The sequence below is a fragment of the Rhyacophila brunnea genome, unplaced genomic scaffold (genome assembly GCF_057557595.1).
Source record: "Rhyacophila brunnea isolate RB1 unplaced genomic scaffold, BYU_Rbru_1.0 scaffold_10, whole genome shotgun sequence".
Lineage (NCBI taxonomy): Eukaryota > Metazoa > Arthropoda > Insecta > Trichoptera > Rhyacophilidae > Rhyacophila > Rhyacophila brunnea.
This window is the reverse complement of record NW_028232752.1, coordinates 6,330,679-6,344,554: the sequence shown is the minus strand read 5'-3', so window position 1 is coordinate 6,344,554 and position 13,876 is coordinate 6,330,679. Positions and strand designations below refer to the sequence as shown.

The 13,876-nt window shown below is 36.3% G+C and overlaps 1 protein-coding gene across 6 annotated transcripts in view; it reads left to right on the top strand.

The window, feature by feature from the left end:
• The window catches only part of Efa6 (Exchange factor for Arf 6), a 308,310-nt gene that overhangs the window by 228,236 nt on the left and 66,198 nt on the right, over window positions 1-13,876 (top strand). For all 6 annotated transcript variants that reach the window (XM_085950148.1, XM_085950141.1, XM_085950155.1 and 3 more), the window contains exon 2: window positions 6,020-6,086. In XM_085950148.1, coding sequence (XP_085806274.1) covers window positions 6,020-6,086 — 67 coding nt within the window. The remainder of the gene's footprint in view (window positions 1-6,019; window positions 6,087-13,876) is intronic.

The window sequence follows — 13,876 nt, the reverse complement described above, 5'->3', positions numbered from 1 at the left end:
CATTGCTTCCGTGTTAATTTAAAGTTAAACCAATAAAACTAACGGAAACGTGTTAACTGTTAAGAATAGCTCTGCTGAATCGTGTGATTTTGATACCAAAAGACCATGATCTAATTAAATAATTATTATATCCGAAGGGTGTTTTTTGAAGCCATGTTTACAAGTTTTTTTTGAACCGATGTTTAAAACTAATTTAAATAATCTGTGTTGCATTGGTCTTGGTATAATATGAGAGTCTAATAACGAAAACGGATAAGTCACGTATATGCTCAAATATAAAAAATAATACGAACACGTTCTATGTGCAATTTTACACAATGTATAATGATTTATAACTTTTAAACCGCGTCAAAATCATACGAAAATATATATTATTTCAAGTTATATAAATAAATGTTGATATGTCCAATTTTACTCATAGGGGTTTGTCAGTGGGAATGGGTAGATACATTGTTAATTTTTTTTTAAATCAAAATACGTTAGAAAATGAAACTAACTTTAAAACCAAGCCGATACGCCTGACATACAAAAACATAGTTTACATGTTGAATAATTGTAGTCATATCGGGTATTGTAATTATAGACCCCTCGTATTATGATATTTATTTTTTTGTCACTAAAGCAGTGATTCTTAACCAGATCCTCCGCTAGATCTGTCAGAACTTCCGCGAGAAATGATTGCTAGCTTACTGGCGTATGCATATATAACAACAAACTGCATTCAAGCTATTTACTGCAAATTTGCATGCATAAACCTAATTTGAATCTGTCGAATAGTGACGTCACGTCGCTGACGTAATACGCGTCATGCCGTGGCTAATTTTACCAACTTTTAAATTTAAATTTCCCGATAATTAATTTAAAATTTTGAAATTGTAAATAGGTGTAAAAATGTGCAAACGGTACCATATAAATTGAATAATTATCATGAACTTTAAATAATTTATTTGTTATAAAATCATATTTATTTTAGACTTCTTAATGCACAAAATGATAAAGTATACCCAGTAAATATGTCCATAATATGCTTATACAATACAGCTTCGCGGACTCATTGACAATATTACGAGGGTGGGTCAATAATTCCTTAGAAAAAAGCATTAAAACAGTTTTTATTTTAGTATTTTTTTTTATTTCTCAACATAATCTCCTTGGAGCTCAATACACTTGGTTAGACGTTTCTCAATTTTTTTTAAACCGTCAGAAAAATAAGTTTTCGGAAGTTCCTCAAAATAAGCATTTGTCCGATCGATGACTTCTTCATTTGAAAAAAACGTTGTCCACTTAGCCATTTTTTTAAGTTTGGGAAAAGGAAAAAGTCACTGGGGGCTAAATCTGGCGAATACGGTGGGTGGTCGACCAATTCGAACTTCAATTCTTCAATTTTAGCCATTGATCGTAAACATGTGTGAACACGGGCATTGTCCTGATGAAAGAGGATTTTTTACCTGTTTAAATGAGGCCGTTTTTCTTCAATTTCGTTTTTTAGCTGGTCCAATAAAAATGCATAATAATCCCCTGTTATTGTTTTTCCTTTTTCCAAATAGTCAACGAAAATAATTCCACGTGCATCCCAAAATACAGTAGCCATAACCTTACCAGCTGATTTTACGGTTTTCGCCTTCTTTGGACATGGTTCGCCTTTCGCAATCCACTGCTTTGACTGTTCTTTCGTCTCGGGAGTATAGTGGTGTATCCATGTTTCATCTACAGTCACAAAGCGACGAAAAAATTTATCCGGATTGCGTTGCATGAGCGACAACAGGGCTTTAGAGGCCACCACCCTACTGCGTTTATTGTCGACTGTGAGCAAACGCGGCACCCATCTTGCAGAAACTTTTTTCATGCCCAATTTGTCATGTAAAATAGAAATGACGCTACTTTTTGAGATCCCTGTAACCTCAATTATCTCACTCAACTTTAATCTTCGGTCACTTAACACCATACCGTGGATTTTATTGATCATTTCTGGTGTAGTCACCTCTACAGGACGTCCTGAGCGTGGTTCATCCTTTGTTGATGTACGACCACGTTTAAATTCATTTAACCAGTTATAAATAGTTGCAAGTGAAGGAGCAGATATGCCGTGAACTAAATCCAACTCATTTTTTATTTTCTTTGCTGTTAACCCTTTTATATTAAAATGTTTAATAACAGCTCTAAACTCAATTTTCTCCATTTTTGTAAACAAGCAAATTTTTTTTTTAAATGTACGAAAATAAAAAACAACAACCCGACCAATCTGATTGAAACTTCGCAGCATACTGAATCGGTAGTGCCGCTGCATGAAAACAAACCGCTTACAGTACTAGTCGCGCCACCTGTCGGCTTTTCTAAGGACTTATTGACCCACCCTCGTACATACATCTCCATCGATCCACGACCTGTACCTATACATTTTTACAAGCATTTAGCATCATCATGAATCCGATTATAGCACAACAGCACGTTTCAAGTCTCCTACTAAACGCTTGTTGTGATGAACTCATTTTAGACGTATATTAAAGTGACACTGACAGCTCGCGCAGATCGCCGCCATTTTAAGTTTGGTGCGCATTCCTGTGCGCATTCCTGCACGCATCTTCGTGACGTATGCATTTTTTATAGTTTTCTCATTTGGCCGATAAACCGCTTACTGCGTTGAATGCGGTTCAAAAGTGTATGCATACGGCAGTTAGAGTGTTTAGAGGGTTAGCTTTTTGTAACAATTAACCGCCTAATGCCCTAATAAGTACATAAATATGTTAAAATTACCATCGACAGCAGCCGATAGCCGCCTTATATAGGTATAGGATAGACCTACGGAGAGGATTAGATTAGGAATCAATCCTATACCGGTGGTGCGTTGTAGACCACTGTATTCGCTAATTAAATAGAAGAGTTGAATTTTGTAGCGTAATCTTCGATTGTTGTTTATAACCAGTAATTAATTATTGTTCACTTGCACCCACGTGCAAGTAGTGATCTATTGCTTGGTTCAAAGGTTAAACGTTTAATTGAATGCACTATTACTGTTGAAATAGTCCGTGGCCTGGGTCGTATCAATTATTTAAACTATTGATCCGTGACAATAATTGGTTGTATACAATTAAAACTTAGTTGTGACGTATTTTGTTTTCGCACCAATTGAAAATAAAAGAGGGTTTCCCAAAATGTAGATAAATTTTATATAGTTTCGTGACAATATTTGACTTTCCTGCAGTGTTGCTAACCGTACGATAGTAATCATCATCATCGAAATCGTGATAACCGGTGGTAATTCCTGGCAATAAATTTCCCTTCTTCTTGGTCGTGCACTCATGGCTGAGGATCGTGACCACATTTAAATTTCGCCATCCTTTGAGCGACCAAGACTTTCCATCCTTCTCGATATTCGGCTTCTCTCAGGGCAGAATGGATGGTGCCCCCAGTCAGCTCTTTCACTCGGTCGCTCCATCGCGCAGACGCTCTTCCTCTGCTTCGCCTTCCCTGGAGGCTACCCAAAACTACCAGTCTCTCCAGGTTGTCCGGTCTGCGCCTGACAATATGTCCAAAAAACTGCAGAATTCTTCTCAGACATATCGTCAAGAGCCGTTCCCTATCTGTCACTACTTATATATAATTCCATTTTTTGGTACGTCAAGTATTAGCAATCATTGGTAATTTGATTTGGCCAGTCTTATCTTCTTATCCCATTGGATTGGTCGAAATTACTTTCTTATTCTCTCATTAAGTTTTTATCATCTGCTGCTGGATTAAGGTCTTTATAAGCCGACATGCATTGCATTTCCACGTAGTTAAGTAGAAATAAATTATTTCGTCAATCCATTCGGATATACTATAATTTTGAAAAGTCAAAAGCTCTCGAATCTGATTCCGTAGGAAAAATTTCTAATTGGCAGCTAAAAAAATCAAATTTCATTCTGTATGGATGGAAAGTGTTGCCATTTTTTCGTGGATTCAAAATTATAGTACGGTTGGCAACACTGTATGGAAAACTAAATAGGGGGGTACCGAGGTTAAATTCATGTCACTAGAGAGGTACTAGCCTGATGCATGTTTGAGAAACACCGCTAATCTATCAACTATGCACTTTGAAATGTGCGTTTCGCTATTGAAATAATATACTATTACTGATGTACTTAAATAAACGATTATCTCTCATTTTATGTGTTGGGGTTCAATGCTATCAAGATTATTTCACATCAGTTGGTATCTAATAAAGTAATATACATACTAATATCTACTAACGGCCGGTGCTGGTTTCTGACGGTCTTAAAACAAGGAGTTGGCTGCGAATAGTGTTATAAATGTTCAAACTTAACTATGCAACAACATGGCTCCATATTCCGAAAAATCAAGGACCCAGACCTCGTCCCATACCAGGGCGAGTAGCTTGATTCTAATCCTAGAAAATGAATAAGTTATAGAAAAATAATTATACCACGTTTTTAAATTTTCTGTTGAATCATATAAACTTGACAATTCTATGTATTAATATTTTTTTTTATTGTACTTGATAGAAATACTGAATAAATATTGTAGAATATTGAAATGGCATTTTGACATTTCATATTGATATCCATAGTAACGCACGTATATATTAATAATTTAGTTGCTAGGACCCCCTTAGCAACCGACAATAATAACTTTCCATACAAAACAGAATAAACTGAAAATGAATTCAATTCTGCTTAAAAATGGCTAAAAGTATTAAAAGAATGCATTGTCGTCGTGTTCTGATATATTCTAAAAGTTTCAAATGTCTAGCTAGTCGGGAAGTTAGTTAAAAATCTTCAATCGTCCAATACAAATCTTGGACACATAAGAAAAAATCTGTACCGGACACACAAGAATACGAGCTAATAAAAACGTGGTAAAATATTGTAAACCTACTCTGTTAGTCTTGATCTTAAACATATAAACCGTTCTCCACCAAGTTCTTTATTATTAGATTCCACACAATATGCTAGATACAGTATAATATCACTCTGCTACTATAATATAATAATTAATAGGGAGTTACCCGCACATTTTGTATTAAAATAACCGGTAGATCAGTGCTTCGCGGCTGTAGTCAGGGATGAACCATTGCTGCCTCCGATATCGCTCTTCTCTGTCCTGGAATTCAAGTGGGACACACCGGGCATCTGGGCGCTTGGATGATAATAATTTGACGTCCATTATTTCTGTGTGACACGCTCAACGTAGTCTTCAGACGATATCCAGCTCGTCATGGACACGTTCGTGATTAAACTGGCGCCACCTCTCTTCATTTTTACCACGTTTTTCTTAGCTCGTATTCTTGTTTGTCCGGTGGTTGTTTATCCTGTACAAATCTTGCAATCGATTTTTAACTAACTTCCTGACTAGCTAGACATTTGAAACTTTTAGAATATATCAGAACACGGTGCCAATGCATTCTTTTAATACTTTTATTAAATACTTTTTAGCCATCTTTAAGTAGAATTGAATTCATTTTCAGTTAATTTTGTTTTGTATAAAAAGTTATTTCGGAAGAAATCCGTAATCCAATCCACTATTATTGGTTGCTAAGTGGGTGGTCCTAGCAACTAAATTATTAATGTATACGTGCGTTAGTATGGAAATCAAAATGACATTTCAGTATTCTATATTTGTTTGTTGCAAAATAGCAAAAAAATGATTTGTTGACAATTGCCTTATTTATTTGTCCTAAATTATCAATACATTGGATTGTCAAGTTTATATGATTCAACAGAAAATTTAAAAACGTGGTAAGTATATAAAAAGTTCTTTTTATCTTGTAATTTTTTTCTTAAATGAACACTATTCGTTTCTGATAATCAGTGGAATACAGGAGCCATGTCTCAGCCGCGTATTCAGCGAGAATTGTGTGCAGTGAAAATTAATGAATTGAATTATAATAATAATTGTAATCGCAATATAAATTACATTATTTTTAACAACCTTTGATTTGACTTCTTTACTAAATATATTTTTTACACAAGTGTTTGCTATTTTTACGTTGAATTAATCTTATATATTTTTTTTGCTTCAGGTAGAAGCTGGTGACGTCATACTGAAGGTCAACGGTACAGACGTCAATAGATTCACCACCAAAGAAGGTAAGAACTGACACTTCATTATTATCAAATTTACCACAGGGGTCGGTGTCGAGTAAATCATTAAGCGAAACTCGTCCTTAAATTAATATAAAATGTCGTCACTGTTCTGGCAGAAGACACTAATTCGAAAAAATGACATATTGAGTTAGTTATACCAAAATGTTCTATATTTCAAACTTTACCGTCTGGAAACCTTCTTAATAAATAAACAGTCTTTATTTTAAAGTCATCCTTTTTACGATTACTTAATAAACTCACATGATAGACCATTTCAAACATTTTAACAACTTTTAGTCAAATTACCCAAAACTAGTATTCTCCATTTAGTGTGTTCTGCCAGAACAGTGACGATGTGAAGGAAAATGATAAACCATTTATTTATCCATTCCAACGCATCTATTATACCTATACACAAGACTGCTATCGGCAGCTATGGAGGGTAGTTTTTCATATTTTTTTTATCGAAGTATTAGAACTTTGTAACAATTACAATAAGTTAGTTGTAATTGTTACAATAATTGCTATTTTAACATTTTATATTTCATTCATAGAATTATTAAATAGAATATTTTCATAGAATTATTAATAACCATGTTCTTGCTTTTTCGTATAAGGTGGTTGTTAGTAATTTTGGACAATCACAAACATCCAGGCTTTGAGAAAAACACATAAATATTGTGTCCTCACCGGGAATCGAACCCAGAACTCTCGGGCGGAAGGCTAGCGCCTTACCCACTGCACCACGAGAGCCGCCTACTATTTTAACAAAGGCATAAAGCCCACCGAAGCGGACGAGCGGGCGCAGTCGCCACGAGAAGCGTATATACATAACCATAATCACACGCCTCTTGCCGCGCATTACCTCTCACCTATGTAAAAAGCGGCGCCGATCACATTTCGCCTCGTGTTTCTTTGCAAAGCTATAAAATTTAGTAATTTTTTTGTCCGCTCTAAATTTATTTTCAAAATGATGTCATTGTGCTAGCATAGTAAGTTATGATTTGTAATTGCAATAAGCGATGTAAGCGCACGGTGTAAAATAAATTAAAATATGTGTATGCAGAAAAAGCATGTAAGCGTGTAAAAGAGTAAATTAGTGACCCTCGCGCCCCTTTCGCTGGTCGGTTTCGCATGGTATTTTCGTTTTATTGTCGTGCTATGACGTCAAGGACGCCGCGCTCGATTCTGTGTGCGTTGAAATATAAGGCGCGCGTGGCGTTATATTCGTCATATGCTCTGTACCTTCTATTGTATTGATGGTGATTCACCGCCCAAATTGCGAAAATGAGCGAGCACCCGGCTCGCCCGCTTTAGTGGGCTTTATGCCTTAACTTTATTTATATATATTATTTTTTATTAATTAATTAATTTAACAGTTAACAAATTTTAACAGCACCTCTCTTGGCTGTGCTAAATTTTAGAGCGAGATAGAGAGTTTTGACTGTTTAGACGGCTAACTTATTGTAACAATGAAATTATAATACTTCTATAAATCATGAAAAACTACCCTCGATAGCTGCCGATAACAGTCTTGTGTATAGAATAGATGCGTAAGTACCTATTATCTAACGACTTTATGGGTTTCTTCATCATCAGCTAGGGTCGATTCACTGCTTGATAAAGACCTTCCCTAGCTCCCTCCACTTCTCTCGGTCCCTAATTCTTTGTTGACACGTACATCCACTGAACGTTATGAGTTCGTCTATCCAGCGTGTTTTAGGGCGTCTCTGCCAGCGTTTAGTTCCGCTTAGGTATAGGTAAATCGTTTTACAGTGGCACCATGGGTACGGCAAATGCGGCTTGCAGTTGTAGTGGTATTTTTTGCTAGCATTGAAACAGGCATTGTCGCAAGCAATTCAATACACGCGCGAATCGCCTATGTTGACACTGTAGAATAATTTACCTATATCACTGTATGACAGCATTTATCCAGTGGTTGTCCACTCGCTGAGTGGCATGACTAGCCCATTGCCATTTCATCTGCATCAGCGACCTCTATCACATCATGTACTTTTGTCTGTTTCCTTATCCATTGGTTTCGGCATGGATTCATAGAATTTTAAAAACTAACCAGCACCATCTGCAATTTGTATTCTTTGTTCAATAAAACGAAATAAGTATGACTGAATAAGCTTAGTGTGCATCATCTATTTCGAATCTCCACAGCCTACCTACACTCTTCGACACTGCTATATAATATGAAGAAACAGACACATCTCAACGTTTATTCATGCGGCAATAATGACCATAAAAACAGCTGTTCGAAAAATGATTGATGCTTTGTGTGAAAGTTGTATGCCAGGCGTATTAACAAATTCATCATTGACGAGCCAAGTATTTGTAAAGACATACTCTCAACTTTTCGTAGACTTAGGTAATTTTCTTGATCAGTAATTCCCAATTGGGTTCCGCGAGTCTCTACGAGAGTTGTCAGACGTTCCGCGAAAATTCGCATAAGCTTGCGAAAAAACGTACAATTTAATGCTAATATAGTAAAAAAAAAAATACGTACCCTATTGTTAAGTTAATTCATTTGACCTAACCGTTAAGCTGCATCCGATCGAATATATTTTTGTTTCTGTGAAATCACATACAATTTGTGAAGTATTGATAGAAAATTAATCACTGTGGGAAAAAATATTTAAATTTATGTCAGCCATGTAGGGGTTCCCCGAAATTTTAGAAAGTGCTTCAAAGGTTTCGCCTAACAAAACTTGTGTATCACTGGATTAAACGGTGAAAGGGGTAGTATATCCGTACGCTGAACCGATAAAATGAATCAATCTATCAATGAATTTTTTTTAACCAATTATGACTGCAATGCAATGCAATATAATGCTAAAAATTGTCGACTACACTCAAATATTTATAATTAACTATTTCTTTTATTCAACGAATAATTCACAAGATTTAAGAATGTACCATTCTGTTTATTGAACATACATAATTTTGAAAAACACTTTCTGAGAAAATATATTATTACCAATAGAACAAGTCTTTTTGAAAAAAGTAAGCCACCCCACCCCGGCAAGGAATCGAACCCTGCATCTCCATCTCCTGGGTTTACGCCCCGTCCGTCGCATTTATCTCTGTGCTACGCAGTGACATACTAATTGCGACAAATTTTAACTATTGGCCTTTTTGATACCTACTCATCAGCGTTCTTCTAAATCAAGCTACTTTGGCAATCGGTTTTTGTTTTATTAAATCAAAGTAGATACATATTACTTCAATTACTAACCGACGTCGTAGATTTCTCCGTATGTCACTGCGTAGCATAGAGGTAAATGCGACGGACGGGGCGTAAACCCAGGAGATGCAGGGTTCGATCCCTGCCGGGGTGGCTTACTTTTTTCAAAAAAAAAAAATTCTATTTGTTTTTAATATATTTTCTCAGAAAGTGTTTTTCAAAATTATGTATGTTCACTAAAATATTTATTGACGTGTAACGTGGACCAACGTGAATGCATTTTTTTTTTATAATTAATGGTTTAGTTACATTTTTTTTCTATTGTGACATTTACCTATTATATTTTACTATAAATCTTCACCGTACAAAGTGTCGTACAGCACGCCAGTTTAGCAATGCATCTGGCGGCTATTAAATTAAACGGGTCGATCAATGACCCGCTGGAGAGGCAATTTATTTCACGACACGACCGCGAACTCTTCTTGCAACTGGCTCTAGCTCTGTGCAGATCGTTCCACTTGAAGATGCCGATCTCTAGTACATTCACTAGAGTAGAGAATTGAATTCCGTGTCCCGGTTTCCCAGGACTGTAAAAAGCATTTGCAGTTTCATCATGTTTCCTCTCTGTGTTTGTAGATGTCAAATTATCAATATGTTTTCTGCTAACAAATAAACGCGAACAATAAAATCAGATGTCGAGTCTTATACGTTATTACGGTTGGGATGGTAAGAAGTTTTTTAATTATATGGGGATGTGAATAAGGACGAGGGTGGTTAAGGTTGCAATGACAATACTCAGATAGGATGCGTGTGATGTTACCGATCCTGAGAAAATAAATAGGTATTATTTATTCCTGATTTTAAACTTTTTCTAGAAAAAAAAAATCGTACAATCCTCAAGCTATACATACACTTTTGCGTAATACTGCCTATTAAATTAGTTTTTTTTTTTAAATTTAGGAAACTGAATAGATAGGTACCTACATACGGCAGAACCTCGATATAACGGATAAAATATCCGGTCAAATGTGAAAATTGTTAAAAAAAACATCCTGTTAGTGTTATAGGTACTGTCATTTCCCTCCATTTTCGTAAGTGAAAACACTCTGCAAAACACTTTGCTTCGTTGTATGGATTTTCGTCTGGATTTAGGACTTGGAGGTGGACAAATAACACACCGGAATTGTGGCAGAAACGGCAAGGTATATTTACGTTAATATATTCTAAGTGGTTACATTTTTATACAAATTCTTTTCAATTTAATTTTGACGGATAGCGAGGTTAACACTGCTTACTGCGTTGCTGTCAAAAATGCTTCTCTCGCGCTCAGACAATGTTGCCGGTCAGATTAACATTATTTAATTATTTTTGCAATCAACTCTTACTATTTGTTGGATTTGATACCGACTCGGGCCTCTCCAGATACACAGAGACATCGCCAAATGGGGACCATTCGGGGGTGTAACAGTACCTACATGTTTTCATCCAAGTGTCAACCGTTTGTAAACAATGTTCCGCGCATGATAATCTAATAACATTTATTGACTATTCGTCAGATAACTAAATTCAACTATATTATACGCAGTTTCGTAATTTTAGAGAGTTAACAATAAAAAAACAGCAGGTTTCAAAAGTGCAAAAAATACTGTTTTCAAAGCAGGATTACCGACAGCAAGCGCGTCAAAATCGAACATTAACGTCACTCCACAACGGGTATGTCTGGATATATCACACCAAGACGAATAGACAGGATTTTCATTGTGTGACACCCCCTCACCTGCATTAGTCAGTTATATCGAGGTTCTACTGTACTTTATTTAAATTATCTGTCTTTAAGCTAATAAAAATACTTAATTTTTTAACTTTCAAAAAGCATAGAAACAAAATTGCACAACTTTGTCGACCCCTCTAAAGCAAACACAGTTTTAGCCGTCATCGCTGGAGGCAGCCAATATACGATGTTAAGTAAATTGGCAGCGACCGCTAACAATAACTCGTTGTTTAATATACGTGTGGCGGCTCTTGTGTATAATGCAATCGTTTCACCTGAGATCAAGTGAACAGCGACCGACAGGGGTTGTTTCCAACAAGGGTTCCGTCAATTCGTATCAGGATTCTGTGAAAAATTAAAAAAATGTGATAAATAGGACATGGTTACAACATTTTTTGTAATTGAGTAAACAAAAAAGCTTCATGTGGACTGTGTTCGCAGGTAAATTGTGATTTCCTAGCATAGGTTACATGGCCCCCACAAAGGGGGGCGGCTGACAGGGCTCCAGCCTGAGAGCCCGGATTTAGGGAGGGTCCGGCATGGCGAATCGACCAGATAAATACTCGTCAAAAATTTCCTTAAATAGTAAAAAAAGGCTCTATTTTACTTCAATAATGTAAATATTTAAAAATATGTGGTGGTGCGATGCAATTTTTAGTTGTGTGTCAATACTCGACAACCCCTAATTCAAGTGGATGTACTGAATACATAAAAAAATATACTAAATAGCCTTAATTTTACCGTGAACACCATTTTGCTAGTGTAGACCGTAACATTGTCTTTGACCTTAGCGATGGGTAGCGGCCCGCCAAAGATCCTAGCCTGAGAGTCCGCTTCAGGGTGTGGGGCCCATGATAGGTTAGGTTAGGTTAGGCTAGGCTTTCTTGGTATTATGAATCGTGAATAATATGCCAAATTTATATATATTTACTTTTAAAATCACCACCGTAATGGCTCCGTGAAACGTAGTCTACTCAACGCTAAGTAATAGTTGATAGTGCAGTGCATAGACTATATATACATCAGGCAAGGTGCAGTGCCTTCGGTTAGTATACTATAGTTAATAGTACATATAGTATGAATGATTGTGAGCTTTCTCCTAAGTACTTATATCTAATATATAATAAACGTTTGAGCGCAGTCACTAAACTGGGCCCAGATGCAGGCTTTTCCGATGGGAGAGGCTCTGACAAATTTATGAATATTCTTCAAATAACGTTCGATACTTTCATATATTATACCGAAGCTAAGTGTATATTGTAAAATATAAGTCCCCAATTTTTGGGCGTTTAGATTTTAGATATTTCCCGTATTCATAAATACAGTTAAATAATATAGTAATTTAATACAATAAAAGAAGGTAAAAACATTATTACCTACGAAGTAGAGTTATAAAAACAAATTTTAAATATTTAAAGTGTAAAAAGCCGTAGTAAATACCTTAAATAACTATTATTAGTTCATCCAGTAGGTAAGCACATTAAAATATCATTACCCGCTGACAATGGAACTGGTGACGTCAAGAATTAATTGTATTCGTGGTCAGTGTGTATCTGCCATTGGTGAGTGCGCACAGTGGCTGAAAATGCCGAAAGGCGAAACACGGATCGCATCAAAGGACTCAAATGCGATAGTACAAAACTTTCAATTCAAAGAATAAATGTAAACTATTGCCTAACTTTATTTAGAATTTGAGACCACCTTTGGCGTATTGTAAATTGTATGCAAGCAATTGGACGTAAACATTATGGTCGTGAACATTTATTCAACTAACAGATGGCAGAATAGCATTGAGACCGGATGGCACGTTCTTCGTCCAGCATTTCACCGGACGTTACTTTGTATCCATTTTAAACATTTCTTCCATCTATTTGTGATGTGACCATGGCCCCCACATCCTGAAACGGGCCCCCAGGCCAGGATATTTGCCGGACCCCCTACCTATCGCTAAATTTAAGGCAGTCTGACGCTCTCCAGTGGCGTTTTTTTAAATAGCGTTCGAGGTCAAATAAAATTTATTGTATTTTTAGCGATTTTTAACATATCGAATTATGGAGTTGTCGAGAGAGTATCAACATACATAAACCAAAAATTGCATAGCGCAACCGTATATTTTAAAATGGTAATACTCCGAACTAAAATAACGCCGCAGGCGACTTTTTTTACTATTAGACCAAATCTAAGATGTGTGTTTATCTCTTTTATTTGGTCGACCCCCACGCCGGGCCCCTCCTGCGCCCTGTCAGCCCCCCCTTGTGGGGGCCATGGATGTGACACTTATTTGTAGACAGCAATGGTCCAATTTGATTGAATTATAACATTCTATATTGATTCGTATAATACGCGTTCGTCACTAACTACTTTTCCCCGCACACGTACTGTGTAAATCAAACGATATATTACACGTATCTTATAATTTCTACTGTTCAGTCATGCAGATCTACAAATCAGTTCACCAATAGTGTTCATCCTGAAGCAACCCCCCATCAAAAACATTCCACTCCGTATTCAACCGGAGCCAAAGGGCGGTTCGTTACTACTCGCTTAAAACGATAGCGTAAGTTTGTAAAACTATGCAATATTATGGACAAACAAAAATGTTAGTACATAGTCTTTATTCACCGTCGTGAAAATGAGCTAAGTTGAAGGATGTGCGACCGTTACAATGCAAATAAAAATGCTTACCGGGGGAGAATCCGGGATACGAAATTGGATAACTTTGTTCAGTTAGCTGTTGGAGGTACGCGCCTCGCTTCAAAACATAAATACGAAATTATAAATGAAAAAGTAAAATCGTTGTTAGACAATAATATATAACTTACTATTTTC